The sequence below is a fragment of the Mastigoproctus giganteus genome, chromosome 3, assembly GCF_048544385.1.
Source record: "Mastigoproctus giganteus isolate SK-2022 chromosome 3, ASM4854438v1, whole genome shotgun sequence".
NCBI lineage: Eukaryota > Metazoa > Arthropoda > Arachnida > Uropygi > Thelyphonidae > Mastigoproctus > Mastigoproctus giganteus.
In genome coordinates, this window is record NC_143577.1 from 68,628,455 (window position 1) to 68,656,084 (window position 27,630).

At 37.7% G+C, this 27,630-nt stretch overlaps 1 protein-coding gene across 1 annotated transcript in view; it reads left to right on the forward strand.

The window, feature by feature from the left end:
- Positions 1-27,630, forward strand: part of eIF5B (eukaryotic translation initiation factor 5B) — a 609,831-nt gene that overhangs the window by 202,158 nt on the left and 380,043 nt on the right. The window contains exons 11-12 of the mRNA XM_090369319.1: positions 15,418-15,525; positions 18,568-18,678. Coding sequence (XP_090225445.1) covers positions 15,418-15,525; positions 18,568-18,678 — 219 coding nt within the window. The remainder of the gene's footprint in view (positions 1-15,417; positions 15,526-18,567; positions 18,679-27,630) is intronic.

Genomic DNA, 27,630 nt, shown 5'->3' on the forward strand with positions numbered 1-27,630 from the left:
CTTTGCTGCCTCCTTTAATATAACTGGATAGATCCCATCCACCCAGGGTGCCTTTCTTGTGTTAATCTTCAACAGTTTCTCCTCCACTTTACTCCCAGTTATTTCAAGATTCTGTAGCTTACTGCTAGAGTTGAATACACCTCTGGCATTCCCCCTCGCTGAATAACTCCTCATGTGTGAATGTCGATGCAAAATATTCATTTAGTTTGTTAGCTACCTGAGCAGGATCATCAACAGTTGACCCAGCAATATCAAGTGGACCAATCTGATTCATCCCCTTCCTTCTAGAGTTTACATAAGTAAAGAACTCTTTGCTGTTTTTCTTTGCATCCCTTGCCAAGGATTTCTCGTAATCTGCCTTCGCCTGCCTAACCTCCTTTGTAACTTGGTTGCATATCAACTTGTATCTATCATAGGCTTCTGTGTCATGTGTTAATTTGTAAGTATCCCATCCATTTTTCTTCTCTGCCATATGCCTCATTAGTTCATCTGACATCCATTTTGGCCTAAACCTTGAACAATATTTCTTAGTTGGTATGTAAAGCCTAGTAGCTTCCAAGATAAGTTCTTTGATTGCTTCCCATTTTGAATTTGCTGTTGGTAACATCATCAGTTGGTCCCACTGTATAGAATTTAAATACTGTCTCAGTCCATCGTAGTCGCCTTTACAGAAGTAATAACCCTTCCCTTTACCCCTAATGGTAGTTACCTCTTTGAGTAAATCCCACTTCAGCACGCTGTGATCACTGCCACCTAGTGGTTCATTTATCTGCAGATTCTTAATGCATGAAGAATCACTGCTGATAATCAAATCAAGAGTATTACTCCCTCTAGTTGCCTCCCGAACATGCTGATGTAGAAAACAATCATCCAATAAATCCACAAAAGCCCTGCTAGTGTGTGAGTAACCAGCTCCCAAATTCCAGTCAATATCTGGGAAATTAAAATCTCCCATTATAAGACTCTCTGATTCACTGGCCCACTATTTCCCTGTACAGTTCCTTATTATACTCATCAGAGTCATTAGGCCTATAGCACACTCCTACTCTCAATTTGATCTCCCAATGCTTATGTCACACCAAACTGACTCAACACTGCACTGTCCAGCGATGTCGACTGGCTTCACTTCCTTAGTTATGTGTTTCTTAACTAATAGCATAACACCTCCCCCCCCTTCCTATCCTGTCTATCCTTTCTGTAGACGTTGTACTCCCCAAATTGCAGTTCTGCATCCCTTATATCTGTGTGACACCACGTCTCTGATATCCCAACAATATCTGCCTTTGATGTTTTGAACAATACCTTAAATTCATCAAATTTATTTACTAAACTCCTAGCATTGGTGTACACGCAAGTATACCTGCACCTGTTTCTATTCTTAGCTACTCTAACACAACCCATGTGTTTACTTGTACCGCAATGGCTCCCAGCAGTCTCTGAAATACCATGCATCTTGTTTTTCAGGCTTCTGCTCATTCTAATAGAAGCAGTGCAAGAATCTCTTTCACCTCTGCCAGTGGCTACTGTCAATCTATTGGTCTTTGTCTCCCCCCAAGCTAGCAGTTTTCCGACCCACCTAACACTGCCTCGATAGCATCAGCAAATATTCTTGTACCCTTTCTATTTAAGTGTATCCCATCCCTGTAGAAGCAATCTCTCCTGTTAACAAGTACAGTCCAGGCTGAACAAAATTCTACCCCTTGAGCCTTGCACAATCTTTCCAGAGCCGAATTGATCGACAAGGCTCTCATCATATACTCCCTCCTATCGTGTCTGGGCAGAATTGCAGACACTTTCAAATTCAACCCTAATTCTCGGCTTTTGTTCAACAGTGACCTGTACTTGTTAAGTAATTCTGCCGGTCTCCTTTAAAGTACTTAAAAGGTGTGAAAAGGAAGCGTCCTAGTGAAGACATTACAGATTCACAGAGAAAAACAAAAGCAATATCGATAAACAGAGGCGGACTGGGTCAAAAATTCTTACCCGGGAAATTTTATAGTGGCCTCATACTATGGTTTATGGCCAAAATCAAACCGGCCTCTGGCCCACCGGGGTTTCCCCTGTAAGACTTATGGCCAGTCCGCCTCTGTCTATAGAGAAAAATATGAAATTGTGAAACGCTTTGAGCGAAATGAAAGACCATGTGATATTGCACATGCTACAGACATAAATGAGGCAATGCTGAGAATTACAAAGAATGTAGAGAAAATAAAAACAACTTTCATAGCAGGAACAACTCAAAGGGTAATTAAAATCCATTAGATTAAGACACAAGAATTGGAAGAGATGGAACACCTGTCATCTGTTTGGATAGAAAATCAAACAAAAAACAAGTTTGCTTACGATAGAAGCAAAAGCATTAGCAATATTTTATTACGGAATAGTCGTAATAAAATACGTATTTTATTCGTAAAAAATACTTAAGTATTTTTATTATATTATAATAAAATATAATATAATAATAATAAAAAATATAAAAAATTATAATATTATTTTTTATTACGTATTTTAATCGTTATAAAATACGTAAGTATTTTATTACGATTATTTATTGTGTTTGGTAATGTTTTGGTTACCAATGTGTGTTCAATCTTGGGTGGTCGCACCTAACCCTATTTTTCCCATAGGGCCTGTTGTTTATATTGCACAATTTTGCATTGCGCGAGCGTTTCTAGGAACACAACTATCGTGCTATACGAGGACTGACTATATTTGGAATATAGTGAATATGCTACCCAAGAGAACTTGCTAGGATAGGATATCTTTCCCCCCTGTGCCTTTGTTCATAAAAATTAGAAAAGTAAATGAAGCAGGAAATTATCATTGCAGTCATTTTTGCAAGGTCAATTATCAGTTTTCCACTTTCTAAACAAGGGCATGAAGGATATATCTGCTTGTCTGGGTAAAATATTCACTATATTTTAGATATGATTATTTCTCCCCATGCCCTTGTGTAAAAATTGGAAAATCAATAATCAGACAGTAAGAAACGGGAAGCAATAATAATTTCTTGCTTCATTCACTTTTTCAATTTTTAAATATAGCTGTATCTTATATTCAGAACTGTAGGACAGCAGATATGTCACCTGTGCACTTGCTTAAAAATTAGAAGAGCAAATAAACCTGGAAATAATTGTTGCTTCCTTTTTTGTAACTTTACTAATGATCTTTGATGTAGTATCCAAAGAAATCAGCTTAACAGGGGCTGAGGCATGCCTTTATCTGGAGGACAAAGATTCCAAATGTGTAATTAATTGCACTTGAAAATGTTTGTGCAGATCATATGTAATTCAGAGTGCCATGGAAGCTTACTATGTAACAAATAATATCTGTTTATGGTATTATATTTCTATAATACACTACAATTTTTGAAGACAACTTTCCTAAAATATAAAAATAAATATTTGTTTTGAATTGCTGATTTTTTTAAAATTACCATCATCCTTTACCAAAACATATTTGCAGAATCAGAGCAGCAAAAGTTGTAAATAAAGTGTTGATACTTCAGACTTTTATCAACACAAACTGGTAAATCCTGTAGGATTTACCAAATTATTTTGGTAAAAGGTTGAATTTCAACACGTGGATGTACTTTAAAAAGATTTGATGAAACTATACCTTGTATGTCACCTATCATCTTGACCTGGATGAAATTATGAAATAATTTATCAAAATCACTTTAATCAGTGAAACTACAGTTGCTGTTCATATCAACTTAGGATTGCACTCATTTCCTCCTCCAACCCCCCCCCCCAATCAATTTCCAGCCCCATTTCAAACTCAAAATATATAGTCCATTTTTATTAATTGTATGAAAATGACCATGATCTGTATGAATGACGATACGTACAAATTATACAAATTAATTTTGAACTTTTCTTATGAATGCCAATCAAAAAAGTTAGTGTTATTTTAAGGAAATCTTAGTTTTCCTTAAAATAACACTAACTTTTTAGGAAACTTTTAATGATATTTTGTATTGAAATATTATCAGTGTTGATTCAGTTTTTAATTCTGCTGCACTGTGTGCAAACTTCATAACTGGAAGTGCAATATGTCATTTGCTACTAATGTGGTGTATAATAGCAACAATAATAACATTACACTTAAAATTAATTTGGAAATTGAAAAGGGATGCATGTTTTTAATATTTTTCATGTCTGGCAATACATTATTAACCAACAGCTGGGCATGTGTTGGATCAATGAGACTCTGGACAATATTTATTCATCTATTCCATCCATACAACTAAAAATGTTATTACTCCTTATCTAATAACTATTTTGAAATATTTTCTTTATTGTCTGTCTAGTAAAAATTCCAGAAATCTCATGTTATTTTAAAAACATGAATTCGGCAATTAATTATATGTATATACAAAGGGTACTAGGAAAGTTTTGCAATATGACGCAACAATGAATCACAGGAAGCTGCTTGTTGCTGCATGTTGAGACATGTTCATACGTGCATAGTAGTCGCCGCGCCAAGTCGATATGGGCTCAGTTATTCATTAGTAGTGAGAGTGTAAAGTGCTTGCGATGGCATCGTGGTCACGAAATGAGATAAGGACAGTTTTGCGGTATAATTTCGTGCGTGGTTTAACCGTAGACCAGTGCTTAGAAGAAATGACTCTTGCACTAGATGATTATTGTCCACATCGTACAACGATATTCAGGTGGTATAGAGAATTCCAAAGGGGAAATTTCACTCTGGAGGATTCCGAGAGGCCGGGAAGGCCACGAACGTCAGTTACGGAGGAAAACGTTACTGCTGTGAGGAAAATGCTTGACGAAAACAGGCGAGTGACCTACCAACAGATAGAGGATACTTTGGGCCTAAATGCACCAGCAATTCATTCGATTCTGCAAGATCATTTGCACGTGAAGAAACTTTGTTCTTCTGGGTGCCGCATCAACTGCCTGAAGAGCAGATGACACGACGTGTGACTTGGTGCCGGGAGATGTTAAAAAAGTTTGATAAGAGACAATCTCGGTATGTGAACAACATCGTGACAGGTGACGAGACTTGGCTGTACTATTACGATCTGCCGACCAAGGCTCAAAACAAAGTTTGGGTCTTTGATGATGACGACACACCCGTAATTGTCAGAAAATCCTGATCTGTAAAGAAGAAAATGATAGCTGTATTTTTCAAATCGAGTGGAATTGTGGAACGTGTCGTTTTGGACACGCAGAAGACAGTCACAGCTAAGTGGTATACTGAACAATGCCTGCCTAAAGTCATTGGATCTATGAAGAACCTGCGGCCAAAGTCAAGAATGGACACCTGGTACCTCCATCACGATAATGCTGCAGCTCACCACGCCAAAGCCTCCACCGAATATTTGACCCCGACAGGACTGAAACTTCTCGAGCACCCTCCGTACAGTCCAGACCTTGCTCCCTGCGACTTTGCACTGTTCCCGCATGTGAAAATGAAGCTAAAAGGGAGGCGGTTTTCCAGTGATGAGGATCTTCTACGGGCTTGGGACAACGAGTGTGCTTTACTCCCGAGTGAAACTTGGCAGAACTGGTTTAAAGATTGGTTTCGGAGGATGGAGAGGTATATTGAATGTAGAGGAAATTACTTTGAAAAAATTAAATAAACAAAGCTGTATTGATTGCAAAAATTTCCTAGTACCCTTTGTATTGAGTGGTATGTGTCGTCGTGTATTATTGACAAGTAGCTGGCTATTTTGATGAGTGCTTTCCTCCAGTGGTATCTCTCTCTCTCTCTCTCTATATATATAGTTTTATAACATTAAAGTTAGCATTAGCATTAGCATTAGTAGAGGCATTTGATGCAAGAAAGCAAGCTTATGCAGCATCAGCCAAAAAAAAAAAAAAAAAAAAACCCACTTCCACTTCACCCCTCTGTTCGTTCAAAATACCTGTCCAGCTGAGCCTTAAACTTATTTAGGCTATCAACTTCCACGACAAGGGATGGAAGTCTGTTCCACCCACCAACCACCCGCTGGCTAAAGGCAAATTTCCGCACATCTATCCTACATCTGTCTTTCCTCAATTTGAATTTATGCCCTCTCAGGTGATTTTTCTGAGCTAGAGGAAGAATCCCATCAGCATTGAGCATGCTCAAACCATTCAAGGCTTTGTACACCTCTATCAGATCACCCCGCTGGTACCTAGTTTCCAGACACTGTAATTTGCAAAACTTAAGCCTTTCTTCGTAAGAGAACCCCTTTGTCCCATTCACCAATCTAGTTGCCCTTCTCTGTACTCGTTCCAGCAGCTCTACATCCTTCCTGAAATGAGGCCTCCAGGCCTGTATACAGTACTCTAGGTGTGGCCTGACCATTGCCTTATACAAGGGAATAATCACCTCCTTATCCCTGCTAGAAAAATTCCTATATATCATTGACAATACACCATGAGCTACTCTTGCAGCTCGTCTGCACTGCTCAGAGAACTTCATATCTGCCTGCACCACCACCCCCAGGTCCCTTTCATTCTCTACCACTGTCAGTGTAGTACCACAGAGTTGATACGTTGCTCTGGGGTTGCTGTTTCCCATATGTAGTACTTTACATTTGTCAATGTTAAACTTCATTTGCCACCTCGAAGCCCATCTGCTCAACCTTTCCAAATCCTGTTGCAGCAGCATAGTGTCAGTAGTGTCCTTGACAACCCTGCCAACCTTCGTATCGTCTGCAAACTTGGACATTAAGCCTGATATACCATCATCAATATCATTTATAAATACAGAAAACAATAAAGGCCCCAATACTGAACCCTGAGGGACTCCACTAATAACATTAGTCCACGATGAGCAGTGTCCATTGATTACCACTCTCTGTCTTCTCCCCCTCAACCACCCCTTTATCCATAGCAGCAACTTGCCTCCAATGCCACACTGCTCCAATTTGTGCAGCAGTCTTCCATGTGCAACAGTATCAAAAGCCTTTCTAAGATCCAAGTATATAATATCAAAGTTATTCCCTGCATCCAGTTCTTTTGTGACTGCATCATAGTATCCAATCAAATTGGTCAGGCAAGACTTCCCCTTAACAAAACCATGCTGTGTCCTAGCTATAACTGAAGTCTTGTCTAGATGATCCTGCAGTGCTTCTTTCACCAGTGCCTCCATTAATTTTCCGGGAACAGAAGTTAAACTCACAGGTCTATAATTACTTGTGTCAGCCTTTGATCCCCCTTTGTGAATTGGGGTCACATTTGCACATCTCCAGTCAATGGGTACCTCCCCTGAGTCCAAGGAAGCTCTCATAATTATGGCTAAGGGTTTGCTTACCTCCTTTGCTGCCTCCTTTAATATAACTGGATAGATCCCATCCACCCCAGGTGCCTTTCTTGTGTTTATCTTCAACATTTTCTCCTCCACTTTGCTCTCAGTTATTACAAGATTCTCTAGCTTACTGCTAGAGTTGAATACACCTCTGGCATTCCCCTCGCTGAATAACTCCTCATGTGTGAATGTCGATGCAAAATATTCATTTAGTTTGTTAGCTACCCGAGCAGGGTCATCAACAGTTGACCCATCGATCTCAAGTGGACCAATCTGATTCATCCCCTTCCTTCTAGAGTTTACATAAGTAAAGAACTCTTTGCTGTTTTTCTTCGCATCCCTTGCCAAGGATCTCTCGTAATCTGCCTTCGCCTGCCTAACCTCCTTTGTAACTTGGTTACAGATCAACTTGTATCTATCATAGGCTTCCATGTCACCCATTAATTTATATGTATCCCATGCATTTTTCTTCTCTGCCACATGTCTCATTAGTTCATCTGACAACCATTTAGGCCTAAACCTTGAACAATATTTCTTAGTTGGTATGTAAAGCCTAGTAGCTTCCACAATAAGTTCTTTGAATGCTTCCCATTTTGAATTTGCTGTTGGCAATATCATCAGTTGATCCCACTGTATAGAATTTAAATACTGTCTCAGTCCATTGTAGTCGCCTTTACGAAAGCAATACCCCTTCCCTTTACCCCTAATGGTAGTTACCTCTTTGAGTAACTCCCACTTCAGCACACTGTGATCACTGCCACCAAGTGGTTCATTTATCTGCAGATTCTTAATGCATGAAGAATCACTACTGATAATCAAATCAAGAGTATTACTCCCTCTAGTTGCCTCCCGAACATGCTGATGTAGAAAACAATCATCCAATAAATCCACAAAAGCCTTGCTACTGTGTGAGTGACCAGCCCCCAAATTCCAGTCAATATCTGGGAAATTAAAATCCCCCATTATAAGACTCTCTGATTTACTGGCCCACTCTATTTCTCCGAACAGTTTCTTATTATACTCATCAGAGTCATTAGGCCTATAGCACACTCCTACTCTCAATTTTGATCTCCCAATGCTTATGTCACACCAAACTGACTCGACACTGCACTGTCCAGCGATGTCGACTGGCTTCACTTCCTTGGATTTTATGTGTTTTTTAACTAATAGCATAACCCCTCCTCCCTTCCTATCCTGTCTATCCTTTCTGTAGACATTGTACTCCCCAAATTCCAGTTCTGCATTTCTTATATCTGTGTGACACCACGTCTCTGAAATCCCCACAATATCTGCCTTTGATGTTTTGAGCAATACCTCAAATTCATCAAATTTATTTACTAAACTCCTAGCATTGGTGTACACACAAGTATACATGCACCTGTTCTTTTTCTTAGCTACCCTAACACAACCCATGTGTTTACTTGTACCCCAATGATTCCCAGCAGTCTCTGAAATATCCTGCATCTTATTTTCCAGGCTGCGGCTCATTCCAATAGAAGCAGTGCAAGAATCACTTTCACCTCTGCCAGTGGCTACTGTTAATCTATTAGTCCTTGTATCCCCCCAATCTAGCAGTTTTCCGACCCACCTAACATTGCCTCGATAGCATCAGCAAACATTCTTGCACCCTTTCTATTTAAGTGTATCCCATCCCTGTAGAAGCAGTCTCTCCTGTTAACAAGTACAGACCAGGCTGAAAAAAATTCTACCCCTTGAGCCCTGCACAATCTTTCCAGGGCCGAATTGATTGACAGGGCTCTCATCATATACTCCCTCCTATCGTGTCTGGGCAGAATTGCAGACACTTTCAATTTCAACCCTAATTCACGGCTTTTTTTCATCAGTGACCTGTACTTGTCAAGTAATTCCGCCGGTCTCCTACTCTTAATGTCATTAGTGCCAACGTGTACAACTATATCACCTTTTGTGCCCTTAAAAGATGATATCCGCTCTACAACGTCATCAACTTTTGCCCCTGGCAGACATACCCTGGTCCTGTTTATCTGGAATCACACTGTTGATGCTTACTTTGCATTTCATACCACTGCATGAAGCATAAAGCTTGCATTATTGGCATGCTGGCAACCAATTGCATTTGTTAGTTGAAGTGCATGAGTTTTTGATTTGCATATCTCTTTCTGATGTGTCTAAAGGGAATTTTATATTGAAAAGTTAATTAAAAATTAACTTATTAGTGTTATTAATAAATAACACTAATTATGTCCAGTTAAAAATTCAGATTATTACTTTAATGGCACTCGAGCTTGTCTGTCACATCCATATGTGCAGTTGTCTGTAGAAGTGAGTGTTCATGGGCTGATTTTCATGTTGTGTTTGCTGAAAAACCTGGAATAACTGACAGGGTAAACTCTACTCAGACTACCTGAGATTGTTTAACTATAGTCTTGATTGAAGAGGACTTTAGAAATTCCTCTAGTGTTTGATAGGAATTGAACCCAGGTCTCAGGGTGTGTGGCAGACTTGTTTGGAGGTGCATCGTGCTGGCTAAGCTGCCACGGAGAACGCCCTATAACTACAGCAAAAGCATAATTCATTGTGAATTATGCCTTTATAGTCTAGAAATAATTATGCTATAATTATAATTTAAATATAATTACTTTTATAATCTAAAAATAACTTAACCAGGTGGTCATACTACTAATAAGATTGTGCATTTTGGAGCTGCAATCAGAAGGGAAGATATCTGATCTGTGGGCAAAGAAAATCCAAAATGGCTCCTTTGTAAGCTGAAATTATTCTGTGGCAATGCTCTACCTTATCCACCCAATTTTTCACTTTGTGGTTTTTATTTTATTCCAAAAGGGACAGTTTTCCATTGAATTAGAATTTATGATATATACTGTCGGACTTTATGATATATACAGAAGACATGATGACAGATGGACTAAGAAAATAACAGAATGGTACCCAAGAGGAGCTAGAAGAAAACCTGGAAGACAAAGGCGGAGATGGATAGATGAAATTCATGAGTTTTTGAGTAGTAAATGGATGGCCAGTGCTCAAAACAGAAGGAACTGGAAAGTTGCTGGAGAGGCCTTCATCCTGCAGTGGATTGAAAATGGCTGATGATGATGATGATGATGACAGTCGGACTTGGTTATAATGAGCAAAAAGCCATAATGATTTTAATTTACTTGTATTCCCATAAGTCGCTCACCGTGATAACGAGCGTACTATGTGGATAAACTGAACAAATTTTGGTAACTTAGGTAGTCAAAAGAAATCCAATTCTTGGAATAGACAAAAATGAAAAGGGCGACTAAGCTTTTATGACCACCTGCATTGCATCGGATTAGCAGCTGGTTTTTGATCTTGCCCTTTCGGGGACAGGGGGCTATAGTGCATTGCCGCTTGTTGCATTTACAATTGTCTTGTATTCACTGAACTATAAATTTATTTTGGGACCTCTAAGAATGCCGTATGCATTTTGGGACTTCTAAGAATTTTGTATGTAGGTCACGTTACTATAATTTTAAAATAAAATCAATTAGAAATGAACCCTTCCTTTGAAAACAAAACTAACAAAAGAAGGTGTCTCTCGATTTGCGAAACAGTCTAAATTATTTGTGAGTTGGAACATGGTGCAAAAAAAATGTTGAAGTGCGTGAAAAGTTTTTTGTCCTTTTCAAGTGTATTGACATTGTGGAAGAATAAAGTTGTTTACATATCGGCACTGGAAAAGAGCATAACCAGAAGGAAAAAAAATTTAGAAAGTGCGAGGTTACAAACGTTGATGAAGCTTTACTTCAATTGTTCACCACACAAAGAAGTGCTGGATTTTCAATGGATGGTCTGATCTTTAAGACTCAATCGGAAAAATTTGCTCAACAATTTGGAGGTGACAATTTTGTGTGTAACAGTGGTTGGCTGGATCGATTTAAAAACCGACATAACATCATTTATGCAAAAATTAGTGAAGAATCTCAATCTGCAGATCCAATAATGGCAAATGAATGGATTGGCTGTGTTTGGGCAGAAATCAGGAGATTTCAATGACGAAGACATCTAGAATGCAGATGAAAGAGAACTTTTTTATAATTTGACACCTGACAATACAATTAAATTCAAAGGGAGAAAATGTGTTGGTGGAAAAAAATCAAAGGCTCGTTTGATTGTACTCATATGCATAAATATGACAGGAACTGATTAAAAAAAAAAAAAACGCCATCGAAAAATCTTTAAAACCTCGATGTTTAAAAAACGTAAGGAAACTTCCTGTGGATTTCAAACAAGAGAGTTTGCATGACTTCGGGTATTTTTCGGCAATATGTTAATGATTGGTATAAGGAACTATTCAAAAAAGAAGAAAAATAATTTTATTGTTAGTTTATAACTGTCCTGCACATCCCCAGATTCAAAATTTGTCCACCGTTAAGCTGGTGTTTCTGCTTTCCAATGCAACATCAATTTTATAACCAGTTGACGTAGATGTAATCAAGAGTTTGAAAAGATTTTATAAAAGATTTCTAGTTCTACATCTGATCAGTCAAAGAGAACAGAAACTTAGAGTCCATATTGATATTGGATGCTATAAATTTATTGAATGATATGTGGAACAACATTACTTCGACAACCATATCAGATTTATTCAAGAAATTGAAATTAAATTCAAATGAAATTTCAGTTGTAGATGAAGATGATGGAAATGAAGAAAACAACTTACCATTATCCGAATGGTTGCTATGTAACAACATTGTAGGTTACAGATAACATTGAATTTTTACGAGTCAATGGCAACTTATTAACTAGTGGTCTTCTTATAGAGAGTGGTGTTGTAAATGCTGTTCCCGATAATGACGATGATAAAGACTGATGGCAAGTGAAAGTGAATCAAAATCAGTGTAATCTCACAAGCTCAAGGTGCAATAGACACATCAGTCAATTTTTTTGAAGTAACTGAGGCAAATAATGAGACTTAACGTGTTCGGCGTTTTAATGGCAAACTTAAATATCAAAGCGAAATCTTTAAAACAAACAGCAGTTTTAAGATTCATAAATAAACACTAATTGAAATCATGTTTATTATTAAATAGTATTGTTTTTAATTACAGAGAAATAAATTGTGTTTAGTATTAAGCTTATTGTAGTTTATACAAGCATATTAATACAAATAATATGCAGGTATATACTTAGATATTCTCTCTCTCTCTCTCTCTCTCTCTCTCTCTCTCTCTCTCTCTCTCTCTCTCTCTCTCTCTCTCTCTCTCTCTCTCTCTCTAATATTTCTTTTGTTTTTTGAATCTCTTTTTATCAAGTTATTGAGAATTAAAAAAAAAATAGGAGGTAGATTTAACTCATCACTGATATAGCGAGTAACGGTTATAACAAGGAAATTTTGATGCTCATTATAACGAAGTTTGACTATAAAAATGTAATCAAGGAATATAAAAAAAAAAAAAAATTGAAGAATTTTTTTTTTTTTTTTTTGCAATTACATATCTAATGCAAAAAATATGAAATAGCCAAGGTCATTATTTGGAAAAATTCATTGTATAATTTTTGGAAAATATCTTTGGTTTAATGAAAATTCAGTTCCAGAACTTCATGAACATAGCATGTAGTGGAAATTGGTTTGGCTATCTTACAACATTGAGTAATTATTTATTAGATGGTGTGAAGTAGATAATCAAAGTGGATCATTATGTGTAATAGCCTTACTTTTGTCAGAAACACTTGTCTGCTCACCATGCTGCTATATTTAAATATAAGTTTTCCTGCATTTTTTTCTGCATGTGCTTGTATAAAAGTGATTGCACTCCTTAATTTTTTTTTGTGTGAAGTTCATGTGTATATATATATATATATATTTTTTTTTTATATACCTTAACACAATTAATGGAAATGTTTTTTTTGTAACTAATTGTATTCTCATTAATTAGACAATTATTAGGCAGATTTTAGTTAAATGAATAGTTAAAATTATAGGGACAATATATTTAAAGCTATGGTGCATTTGGTGTAATGATATTCTTTTCAAGGAGAAATGAATCAGTAGCCATGTCTCTTAATACTTAAAATTCTTCATACTTAAACTGCATTTATGGCAACAGTCATTAAATAACTATACTAGTTTGGCCATGTATAAGAAAGCCAGAATTATAATGCTTGTGAAAAATGTAATTTTAAATAACTGAATTTCTTTTTACACACTGTTTAGAACCCCAGGATGACTGCAGGTGTTTTACAAGTTAACTGTAATCTGTGGCTTTTAAAGCAGTAAATATCCCAGTACCCTAGTTCACATGGGCTGTGACAGTGAATAGTTGCAGAGATTAATAATTATTTTAAAATTAACAGTTGCACTTTCCATTCCATCTATTTCATCATCATATTAAAGATAACCATTATATCTTATTTCCTCTAACTCTTGCATTGATAATCTTGTTAAATCTCATCCTTTGTACTTAAAAAATTTTCTTCAGTGCATCCTTTTGTTTTCAGACAGAAAAAAAGGATTACAATCCTGAATATTACTAGTGCCAACAAATCTCTGGGTCTGATGGTGGATGGCATCCTTGATCCTAAAACCAGTGCTCCAGAGTTCTTACTCTTATTCAGTACTTTTTACTCTTCTTCCACTGGGGTTTTTCCTTCTGCATGGAAATTGACTTACAAGGGCATTTGATAAGTTTGTGGCCTGAGTATGAAGGGTTTATTTTAGGAGTCTGGTAACATGTTAGTTTTGAACAATAGTCCCTTTTGGAGTCAAAATCTTTTGCTACTGATGCTTTCCATCTCAAAAGAAAATTTTCTCTTGGAATTTCAGGAATTCATCCACTTTCAGCAATTGCATCACTGTCAGTAGCAAAATGAAAGCCGGCCAGGTATTTTTTCCAAATTGGGAAATAGGTGAAAGTCTAATGGTGTTAGATCTGGTGAACATGTCAAATGGTCCGAGATTTCAAATCTGCATTCATGCAGTGCAGCCATGGTAATGACATTATGAGCAAGTTCATTGTCGTGGTGGAACAAGATGTTTTCATGCAAACACCTTGCAAGATCTTCATAATATGCCCAGTGATTATCTGGCCTTTCTCGAGGTAATCCATTAGCAATACTCCATCAGCATCCCAAAAACTGATGCTATCACCTTGCCAGCAAAAGGAATCAACTTGGCTTTCTTTGGATGGGGAGAAAAGCTGTGTTTCAACTGTTTGGACTACTCCTTTGTCTCTGGGAAGTGATAGACTCAAGTCTCATCCACAGTTATAAACCTTGCAAGGAGATTTGCTGGATCTGCTTAAATGATGCAAATGTTCCCTTAACAACTTATGTGTTTTTGATCTGCTGTCAACAACTTTAGGACCCATTGTGCTGACACCTTTTTCACACAGAGAATCTCTGTTTATTATGTGGTTCAGATGAGATGCCCAAGATTCAGGCAACATACGAAACTGTCACCTATAGATCTCTTCACCAAATCACAAACACTGTTGACAACTTCTTGATATGATGGACGCTGCATGTCCTCCACAATGTGAGTTATCTTCCAGGCCTCCTCCATCATTTAAATTCTGCTGCCCACTTTTTAACCATGGCATAGGAAGTGGTGTTCTACACAATTGTCTTTTGGCATTATTTCCTCTCCCTCCCCTAAAATATTGGATGATTGCACAGTGACTGAATTTGTACATCCCTCCTTATTCACACAACTTTGTTAATTCAGACTTGTAATTAAAAAAAAAATCCATTACTTGTTGGATTGCTATTTGAGGTGTTATACATTAAGAACAGCAATTTTTAACACTGTACCATTACCCTTTCATACTGAGACCATAACTTTTTTTTTCCTGCTTGCCCCCACTTCTAAACATAGAAAAGAAAATTGAATGGATTGTAGCAAATTTTTGGAGAATGCAATAATGTTGGATAGTTTAACATGTAATGGAGACAATTTTGAAAATAACCATGAAAAATCTGATATACATTAAGATAAATTAAGTAATTAAAACAGCATAGTTGTTTTATTACTTACCATGTTTCGATATATTAACTGTTTTTTCCCTACGTCTGAAGTTGCACTTGAATGTGCTATAGTCATTGCTCTATGTTATGTCTGTACTGTACTGTATTATACTATTTTTTCAGTATAAGTTTCTTAAGCTTGTACTTAAAAAGCAGAATGTTCATTTGTAGAAACGTAGAGAGGAAGCAGAGAAGGCAAGGACGACAGATAAATTAAGATCACCCGTGGTATGTGTGCTTGGGCATGTAGATACAGGAAAAACAAAAATACTAGATAAGGTAAGAAATTATTGCAGAAAATGCTCTTGTATATTCCTGTTTTTAAATTTTAATACTATTGTTAATAAGTTTTTGTTGCTTTGTTTGAAATGATTGATATCTAGTGATGACTTTCAAATTTTCTATTTTAATCATATGTTAATGTTTTGTTCCATTACCCTTATTTCGGTACCTCCTGTTTGTGATTTTAAACTTCATATGTTGTGATTTTCCCCAACTGCAGGTTCTTTTTAAGTAGTGGAAAGCAATTTTCTGTCCTTGGCTCCATTCCCCTGTGTGTTGTATTATAACATTTGTTAGATCTGCTTGTACATATCTGTGTGGTAGCAAAAGATTAAACTTCAGTGAAGCATTTTGTGAAATATTAAAGTTACATGATACATATTGTGCTGATTTCAAGTAAGTGATACTCCTAAAAGGTATAAGTATGCCGGTTATTATATTGCTAAGTCCCCCCCCCATTTATTTAAGTGTGACTACTCTTTTAGCAGTTTTAAAGCTACTGTAGCTGCATACTTATCAAATGAGAGCTCAGGGTCCTGGGAATAAAAGAAATATCTGTTTTATTCCCATTAACTTGTATCTCATCAGAATAGGTAAATACCATTAGCACAAAATACTAGCAAGACTGTTCATAGAAGAAGTAGCTTTATCAGAGATAGCATTTAATGCTAAAGATTGCTTCTATGACGGCAAAGTAATTTCAGTTCAAGTTGATGATGTTGTTTTTTTTATGAATTTATGGTTTTTTGTTCCCTTTTTTCCTGTTTTAGTTTTTATTGGGTAACTAGTTCAGTATCTAGTAATCTTTGATAATCAGAAGTTGGCTGCTTCTTTGAAATTTAAAGCTATGATTATTTATTTATTTATTTATTTTATTTTATTATTATTATTATTATTTTTTTTTTTTGTGTACAGATCCATCATTCTTCATTTTAGGTGGGGGAAAAACAGTCCTTAACTCAGTGATATTCAGATGATGTTGAAATATGAAGCTGGTTAACATCCATACAAAATCAGACTGTTCACTAACATAGCATTTATTCTTTTAAGGACAGGTTGGCCAAGACTCGTGATATTTTTAGTCTGTCTGAATTCAGTGATTCACTGAATGACATAAAGAACACTAATTGTTAGGTTTTGGAATATGCCTTTTTTTTTTTTTTTTTTTTAATTCTACATTACAAAAACCTCTCCATTCTGTTTTGGTATTTCTCATCTTTCCTTCCTTGCCTCACCTTAATTGTTAAAATGAGTCCAGCAGACAAAAATAGTCCTGAAGCACGACCAGAAAAATGAGCTAATTGGTGAAAAGTGTAGCTCGTGTCTCCTAATGTCAAAGTAGTACATGAAAAAAAAAAAAAAAAAAGCTGAGACTGATTAAGCTCAAAAAGACTGCCTGGCCACTTGTCAATTACACTGAATCAAAGGAGCTGGTGGTAAGAACAAACATACCAAATCAGTGACTCAAATGCGTGGAACAAGTGGCTCTGAAATCAGTGAATAGTAATAGTGTTCGTCATATAGTGCAAGAAAGTCACAGGATTTTGCTGCACTGACCAAAAAAAAAAAACCCACAATAACACAAGCAAATAAAATACAAATTATATGCTTACACCCCGTATAGGTAACTACTTAATTTATTCGAAGTTTCACCCTTTTGTGGTTTTAGGGCTTTCAGCCCTAAAACCACAAATCGCCATTGACTTCAATGAGGGAGGTGCCAGAAACATCTCCACCAAGGCCATCAGGCAATCATTAGCCACAGTAGGTTATGGGGCCCTCCGACCCACCAGAGTCCCATTTCGAACACCACGACACAGGACTCTACACCTCAACTGGGCGACAGAACATCAGCACTGGACCTTGGATGATTGAAGATAGGTCTCCTGGTCAGTCCCATTTCCAGTTATTTCAAGTGGATGGGAGGGTGCATATCAGGTGGAAATCACACAAAGCTATGCAAATGCCATGTCAACAAGGAACTTTTCGGGAAGGTGGATGGTCCGTAATTGCCTGGGGCATGTTCAACTGACACACGTTGGGACCTCTGGTATGTCTAGATGCATCTCTGAATGGTTCAGGTTATGTGTCCATCCTTGCAGACCATCTGCATCACTTCATGGTCATTGTGCACCTCCCCACAGAGCCATGGTGACTAGAACATGGTTTGAAGAGCATTCCCCAGATTTTACCACCATGGAATGGCCTTCTCGTTCACCGGACATGAACCCTGTGGAGCATCTGTGGGATGCTGCGGAAAGGTCCATTCGAGCTTTGGATCTTCCACTCAGGAATGCAGCGGAATTATGGACAGCGGTGCAGCAAGCATGGATAGAAATACCCGTGGACTCAACGCCTCACTGTGTGACTGCCCTTATCGAGGGGAAAGGTGCGCCTACCCATTACTATGTAGGTACCCCATGATTTCTGTCCACTTGGTGTAATGCAGGCCCCTCTTGGTTTTGAAGATAAGCTACTGAATACAGTTAAAGATATCAGTCACATGGTGTCCATTGCAGGGATTGAAGGAGTCTGTAACTCAGACAAGTTGCTGACTTCCCATTGGTAGTACCTTACTAACAGGGAACTGCAGGGATTAGATCTCTTTGTTACCATAGAGGAAACACAAAGTTGGAGCTTGTCCTTCTCAGGATTTTATTCTCTAAGTCATTGAGGAGGCACTTTCACTAGCCAACTAGTCCACCGTAGAATCACTTTTTATTTTAGGGCCCTGTGCGACTCCATATTTCTAAGGTACATAATATATACATTTAACAAAATAAAATACATTTTTGTTATCTGCAAAGCTATTTTCGTATTGCTTTTCTTTTTTTGTTGACAATCATGGTGGTGGTATTTTTATTTTTACACAATTTCACACAAAATTATTGTTTTGCTTAACATGGAGTTGCCAAAAAACACATCCCCTACTTTAAGTGGAAATTACGTGTACTTGTCAAATTTCAATTTGGAACAGAAGAAAAAAGTAAATAGTACTAATTATTTTGCATAGCCTGTATAGAAAATTTTGTTTTACAGATTCGACGAACTCATGTACAGGACAGTGAAGCAGGCGGTATTACTCAGCAGATTGGAGCAACAATGGTACCCCAAGAAGCTATAAAAGAACAGTGTAAGATGGTTAAAAATGTAAGTTTTAGGACAATAGATAATAGGCAATAGTTACACAGTAATTAAGAGTTAATATGCATATAGTAGCAACCACCTCTCTCTGACGAAAACTTGATGGAAGGGTTTAAAAAGATACCATATTCATGCCAGTTATCCTCTCTAAGCTGACCTAGTGACCACTATTCTCACAACTGAGTTGATGAAAAAGTTTGTATGGAGGTATAATTTCAGGGATTTTTCCAGATATAAGGTGTGGGGAAGTTGTTAATTATTTTGTTACTATTGATTGTCAAGCACAGTACTAAGTACTAATAGGTTCTAATACCTTTAGTGTTTGGGGTTTTCATAAAAAACATATTGAATGACCATGCTGTTCAATGTTGTTGTTTGGTTTTTAGGAGCATTAGCAACTAAGGCCATATTGCTCCGGAAATATGCGGTGGTCATTCCTTTGACCCTTCCGCATCCTCCGTATTTGGTGCTGGTGATGGGCTCGAACCCCGGTCTAATCAAGAAGCGTGTGCTACGCACTGCTGCTCCTTCCCACCTGGCTACGAAGGCACCATGCTGTTCAATAGTGTGGGGAGCACATGTAAATTGTGGCCCTGAGTGCCAAGCGATTTTTCCCAAGTGAGATATAGTGCTCTTTCTCAGTGATTTGGTTATATTTACTTTCTAGTGCTTTTCGCATCCTCATTTCTTTGTAAGTGGTTCTGTACTTAACGGATCCTAAGTAAGAACCCAGAAAGGAAAATTACCTTTCTTTTCCTAGTATATTTATTAATCTTTGCACTAACAAACTAACCTCTCCAACCGCTTGCCCACTAGATGGCACCGCTCCTGCCTCCACGTGGCGGGGCCGGAAATCTGGGAGGAAAAGCTCTCACTCCCAGGGCTAAAAGGAGCAACAACGGACTGTGGTACATGTCCACCACTAGAGCCAACAGGCTCTCAACATGTTGAGACCCGCGGAATGGAAGACGATCCCAATCTTCCAAAAAGAATGAAAAGGGATTCTAACAAATCAGAACCACCAGCTTTTCTGATTATACATTCCTTATCGACTCAGCCACTAAGCAGACTCTCTCCCTTTGTCATCCAGAGTTGTCTCGAGAATGCAGCAGGTACACCGAAAATGGTGAAAAGGCTCCAATCAGGAGATCTTTTAATTGAGACCACTCAAGCAAGTCATTCAGAATTTTTATTAAAAATGTCATCTATAAGCGGAATACCAATCAAAGTCTCACCACATAACACCTTGAACTCCTCAAAAGGAGTAATAAGTGAGTGGGATTTGTTGAACGTAACCGAAGAGGAGATAGTCATGGAATTACTAGAACAGAAAGTAACTCAAGCAAGAAGAATTATGATAAAGAAGGATGACAAACTTGTTCCCACACGTAATATTATACTGACCTTTAGTACACCGAATTTGCCGACCTCAGTTAAAGCAGGCTACCTAAACTGCCGTATACGCCCATACATTCCAAACCCTCTAAGATGTTTCAAGTGCCAAAAGTTTGGTCACTCCCAGACAACATGTAGAGGCGAAACTACTTGTCCTAACTGCGGATCAAAAAACCATTCACAAACAGAGTGTACTGCAAAGGCTCCGGAATGTCCAAATTGCAAGAATGACCATCCAGCATACTCAAAATCATGCGAACTCTGGAAAATTGAAAAAAGAATACAAAAGTACAAGATCGAGAATAAGGTCACATATCAAGAAGCAAGAAAGCAAATAAAGTCAACTATCGTAAAAACCACGTACGCTTCCGTTACACTAAAGTGCCAAGCTGTTTCAACGCAAACTGAGGTATCAATTCCGCCCAATACATCCATTGCAGAATGGGCACGATCTGTGCTATCAACATCTGAACCTACCACCAAACCCGTTCTAGTTGATGAAGTAAGTAATACCCCTATCACAGTTCCGCCTAAAATAAAATCATGTGATAAAATGTCTAATAAATCCCGAAGGCAACAAGCCACTGAATTACAAAAGACAAACTCAAATAGAATGGACTCTGAAAATATAGCTACGCACGATGAAACAGTCCTTGATCTTCATGCAGAAGATGATATGGAGACTGGATTTTCATCAGGTCAAACTGATGACGTAGAAGAGAGTACAGATCCCGGACGTCCCAATTTTCCTAGAAAAGATAAAATGAAATATGACCGTCAAAAGCAAACCACTCACAAGAAACAGACAGACTCGCCTTCCCTCCTCAAACCCCGATAATGCAGAACATTGTTCAATGGAATTGTAGAGGTTTACGCAGCAATACCGATGACATCTATGATTTAATCTCCCGATATGGTCCTATAGCCGTTTGTATACAAGAGACTAATCTAACTCCACAAGTAACTCCATCAATCAGAAATTTTACATTTTACAGAAAAGATAGAAACTCCTCACTATCTGCACGTGGCGGCGTCGCTATTCTAGTTGACTGTAAAATACCTTCTAGAAACATTCCGCTTCAAACCCACTTAGAAGCTATTGCTGTACGTGTATCAGTTAGGCAAATTCTAACTCTAGTATCTCTGTACCTTCCACCTAATAAGATGTGCACGTTTAAAGAACTAGAAGACCTTATAAGACAAATACCACCACCTTTTTTGTATCCTTGGTGATTTCAATGCTCATCATCCATTGTGGTGATCAGACCACATGGACAATAGAGGACACTTGATCGAGACGATACTGGACCAACTGAATCTAACATTACTGAACACTGGTGAAAATACTTATACTCACCTTCCGTCTGGATCTATGTCAGCAATTGATTTAACACTCTGTTCCCCCATATTATATCCCAGTATAGAATGGACAGTATTAAACGACCCACATAATAGTGATCACTTTCCAATCATATGCAGAATCCAAACGCTTCAAACATCATACCCTGATAATCGCTCAAAATGGAAATTCTCCAGAGCAGATTGGGAAAAGTTTTCAAACCGTCTTTCTTTTGATAGCCAATTGATCAGACTACAACCCATTGATGATGTCACAGAGCATATTACCAGGCAAATACTGACCATTGCCTCTGAAGATACCTCAAGCCTCCACATGTAAACACAAAAACCTTAAACACTGGTGGAATGAAGCTTGTACCAAATGCCAAAAAGGAAAAAAATAAAGCTTGGAACCTGTTCCGGAAGTTCCCAACTACCAACAACCTAATTCAGTATAAAAGGCTAAAGTCAAAAGGTAGACAAATTAGAAAAAAAGCCAAAAAGGAATCATGGATACAGTTTGCCTCCACTATCACAAAGGATACTAGCAGTCGTCTAATCTGGAAAAAGATTCGGCAATTACACTAATACCCCGAAGTTACGCGATAGGTGGGTCCGACGAAAATCGCGTAAGTCGAATTCGCGTAAGTCGGGGTACAACTTTGCATATAAATACATATAAATTTTGCTTAATTGGGACCAAGGACTAACAAAAACACTAGTTTAGAAGAAAAATATTAATAAAATTGCAGTTCTTTATACATATTAATACAAAATATGTATTAAAAAACAAATGACTTACGTTAAAAAGTTATTTCGATGTCGATGGCTTCATAAAATCTAACAAATTCGTCTGACGACACAGCGCGTTCTTTTTTTCACGCAGAATTTCTTCGTAGCAAGCTAATAATTTTTTTATTCCTTGCTTTGTAGCTATAACGCGTTCTTCGTTGGAGTCTGTTTTCTAAAATTTTTAAGCCCTTTACAATTGAGCCCTTTTCAATTTTCAACCTGTCAAGTTTGCAATTGTCATGTGCTTTTCGCCGTTGCTTCATTTAGGCCTGTAGCACGTGCAATATCACATGGTCTTTCATTTCGCTCAAAGCGTTTCACAATTTCATATTTTTTTTCTCTATCGACAGAGGCGGACTGGCAATAAGCCTTACCGGGGAAACCCCGGTGGGCCAGTGTGATTTTGGCCATAAACCATAGTATGAGGCCACTATAAATTTTCCCGGGTAAGAATTTTTGACCCAGTCCGCCTCTGTTTATCGATAATTGCTTTTCTTTTTCTCTCTGAATCTGCAGTGTCTTCACCAGGACGCTTCCTTTTCATTTTTAGGGAATAAAGCACAATTACAAAACGAGGAGGCACGCTTGATACGCATAAACAAAGCTGCGCACATGTAGCAACTGAATAAACAACACCATAAAGGCAGAGATACACTATTAACACCTCACATTTCTAGGGGTTACTACCATAAAACAATAAAAATCCAGTTGCGTTTCTGCTAGTGGAATCTGTTATAAACTGGTAGTAAACTCGATCTAATTGCATTTGCGATTATACCGATAGCTGGAATTGTGTTGGTATTTATGTTATTATGGTGAAAGTGTGTTTCCCCTTCACTGATATAAAAAACATAAAAGCAGCAAAGTTGAATTTTGTTCATCTTTCGCTCTCATTCTCCGCCGTCGCACCGTATATATCGATAACATATGAAAAACGACCTTGAAGATAGTGGGTGGCAGCGTTGCCAAACGAAAAAATCAGGAACCGCGTAACTCCGAGTTCGCGTAAGTCGGGGTATTACTGTAAATGGGAAATATCTACCTCTTCCTTCTCCCATCTTAATCAAAAATGGACAGGAAATTTCTTCTTCTGGAGAAATAGCTAACGCCCTTGCAGAGAACTTCTACCAAACATCTGCCACGTCAGCATATGACAACTCCTTTCTGGTAATCAAAGCTTCGGCGGAAAGGTACAAAATAAAATTCCGTACTAGCCAATATATTGCCTATAATCCACCGTTTAACCTATTTGAACTGCAAACAGCATTAAATAGATCACCCAACAGTGCAGCTGGACCTGATGGTATTTATTATGCAATGCTGAAACATATAAACAGTACAGCATTGAATTTACTATTAATTTTCTATAATCGGATTTTTCTTGAAGGTACATATCCATCTTCCTGGCATCATTCCATCATTTTAGCCTTTCCTAAACCAGGAAAAATCACTCACTTCCAGAAAATTACCAACCTATTTCTCTAACCAGCTGCCTAAGTAAAATCCTAGAAAGAATGATACACAGAAGGCTTACCTGGGTTCTTGAAACTAAAGCACTGATGAACAACAATCAATTCGGTTTCCAACAAAACAGAGCCACTTTGGATCTAATGGTGAAAGCCGAGGTTAACATCCGTGATGGTTACGTCAAAAATGAACATCTTGTAATGGTAAGTATCGATATAGAAAAGGCTTTCAACACTACCTGGAGGAATGGCACATTGAGAGAACTTCATTCCATAGGATTGTGAGGGCACTTACCAGAATTCATTAGAAATTTTCTTCAACACAGAACCTTTCAGGTCCGCTATCAATCTGTACTTTCTCGGTCCTACACTCAGGAGGAGGGTGTCCCGCAGGGATCAGTACTGAGCTCTACCCTTCTACCCTCTTTTCACTTAGACTGAACACCATAACACACAACATCCCAAATACTGTAGAACTATATATGTTTGCTGATGATCTAACTATATCTTGCCGTTCACAAAATATTCATACCATTGAAAGACAGCTGCAACTCTCCATAAATAAGTTGGAGGCATGGACAATGCAGAATGGATATCGATTATCAGATCAAAAAACAATTGCAGTTCACTTTTGCAAAAAATGTAAACTACACCCGGAACTGGAACTCAGATTAAAAAACCATTTGATCCCTCTCACCAGTAATCTTCGTTTCTTAGGCTTAATATTGGACACCAAACTGAACTTCATTCCACATATCACATACCTCCGAACTGTCTGTCTAAAGAAACTTAATATACTTAGGTCCATTTCTGCTATGACATGGGGAGCAGATAGATACATTTGTATGTTACATTTGTATCATGCTATTATCAGATCTCGTTTAGACTACGGTGCTATCGTATATGATTCAGCTAGGAAAAGTGCATTAATCAGACTTAATACCATCCAACACAGTGGCCTTCGCACTGCTCTTGGCGCATTTAAAACATCCCCTGTTCAGAGTCTGTATGTAGAGGCACACGAACCTCCACTTCACCTTTGAAGGAAAATGTTGCTTCTAAATTATGCAGCTAAAATTCAAAGCCTTCCAGACCATCCCGTTCAACCGTTGCTTTCCAATCCTGAGTGGACAGCTTTCTATAACAGTAAACCAACTGAAAATAGACCAACTGGTATCAGATTAAAAGATTTGATTCACACCTGGAATATTGATTTTGATAACATACTTCAAGAGAGTGATATTCCTGACCTACCCTGGTCTGTAAATCTCGCTCACTGTGATACCCACTTTCTGCAGTGGGGAAAAAACTCCCTGGCAGAAGAAAATATCAAACTACATAAAAAACATGCCCTCAACAATATACAAAGCTACCAAATATATACAGATGGCTCAAAAACAGGTTCTGCCGTTGGTGCAGCAGCTGTCTTTCCGTCCTTTACAGTCTCCATATCACTACCAGTTGAATGCAGCAGTTATACTGCTGAGTTATATGCAATCAAACTAGCCTTACAGAATATTAGCACTCTCCACAATGCTAGCAGTGTAATATACACTGATTCATTGAGTGCAGTGTCTGCTTTGGGCAATCAATTTTCAACATCACAACCAATCAAAAAACAAATCATTTGCTGTTTAAACCATCTACGAAGTAGGAATCATTCAGTGAAATTCTGCTGGATCCCAGGGCATTCTGGTATCTTAGGCAATGAGAGAGCAGATCAGGCAGCCAAAAAACCAAGCAGTACAACACCAGCAAATTACCAAGTACCATATAGAGATTATTTGAAGCATATTAAAAAAGTCTGTATGTTTCAGTGGACAGAAATATGGAAGGCACAAAGTAATAACAAGTTGCTCCAAATCAAAGATGAACCAGCCTTATGGATTTCCAGCTTCAAACAAAATAGACAGGAAGAAGTTATACTAGCAAGACTAAGAATTGGACATACGCACCTAACCCATATGTTTCTACTCATGGGGGATGACCCACCTCGATGCACACATTGTACACTACCGCTTTCAGTCAGGCATATACCTTTAGATTGTCCTCACTATTCCCATTTCAGAAGTACTTTCCACACTCAATCACAACTGCAAGAACCACTATCCCTTAACCACATGATTGGCAATAGTGCTAATCTAGCTACACTCTATACCTTTCTGAAGCAAATACATATATATATGAATTCCTCTGATGCAAAAATGGAACACATCATATTACTTTAGGATAATAATATAGGACCTGGCACATTTTGGCCTTAGCTGCCCTTGTGCCCTTAAACACCAATACCAATACATGTAAATTGTGCTGTGTAAGCAATGAGAGGGCTTGTAAATTGCAGCACGAATAGGAATGTCTTAAAAAAACCTGACTGTTGACGAGGATTAATAACTGCATTGTACTTCTCATTAAAGTTATGTCACAATTTACAAGTGGGGGTCATGACCTTTTGTTTATGCTGCAATTTACAGGTGCCCTTCTCTTGCTCACTTGTGTCAGTTTTGGCTGAGCCCCAGTTAGCAACAATAAAAGAAAAAAAAGGAAAAAAACCAGTAATAATATAGTTACGTTGCAATTTACAAGTGGTGAGGGACAAGACTTCCTATTGTTCGTTGCAATTTACGCATTTGCTTCGCTGACTCACTTTTCAGTTTTTGGCTAAACCACTGGATTAGGAGACATCAGAAATGTCTGAACAAGAAAGTGAACACAGTTACAAACAAAAATCAAAGTGATAGAAGATGCTGAATGAGGAATGTATTAGAGAAGACTTCCTGAAAAATTCCACTTTTACAAGATAGTCCAGGTCACTTCGAAAAATAAGGAGGTGATAAAGAAGAAATGGTTTGTAAATGCCAACAGAAATCTTTGGAGGGACTCTCATCAAGCCTTCTAGGAGATTAGTGATTTGACTCGTTCGTGGTTTGACTGTGCTCATACAAGAAATTTTCCAATAAGTGGACCAATGTTAAAAGAGAAAGCAGAGTTTTGATAATTTTACAGCTAGTAGTGGGTGGCTTGAAAAGTTTTGTAATCAACATAATATTGAGTTCAACGCTTTGTGGAGAAAGTATGTCCAGACAGATAATCCACAGACACAGTTGAGAATCGGATTTCAAGATTAATGGAGTTGACTGAAAGCTGTGGACCAAACAATGTTTTCAATGTAGATGAAACCGTGCTTTTTATTTTTGCTCACTTTGCTCAAAATCATTGGTTTTAAGGTCTAAATGTTGTGATTTTAAAAAAAGCAAAACACACTCACAATTCTGTTGTAAATCGACTGGGTAAAAAAGAAAGACCACTAATTATAAATAATGCACTGAGCCCTCGCTGCTTCAAAAAACAAAAATATATGTCCAAACTTCGGGTTGAATGGCATACAGATAAAAGTGCTTTGATGAATAGTACAATTTTTGCTCAATGGCTAGAAAACCCTAGAAATGATATTAAGAAAAGTGGAAATAGAAAAATGTTCATTTTCTTAGATAATGGTCCATGCCATCCAAAAAATGTCGTATTGTCAAATATTTAGTTGCCATTTATACCTCCTAATACTTCAGGTGCCCTGCAACCTTTGGACCAGGGTTTCATTCAAGCATTTAATTTTCATTATAGGAAACAGGTTTTGACAATGTTAGTAGCAAAAATGGACTCTGCAGAAAATTTAGAACAACTGATAAAGCAAATCTTTGATTTTGTTGAATATGTCAGAGGCATGGCAACTATCAAAAAATGTTTTGAAAGTGTGGAATTATGGGAAATATGTAAAATGACATAAAAGATCTCAAAAAAGAATTAATGCAGTTAGTGGTAAATTTTCCAAGTAAATTTAACCTTTGAAAATTATTAGTAGCAGTAGTAATAATAGAGACATGTGATGCAAGAAAGAAAGTGTGAGCTTATGTAGCATCAGCCAAAAAAAAATTCATACAACTGTTCCCTCTAAAAGTTTGACCAGTTC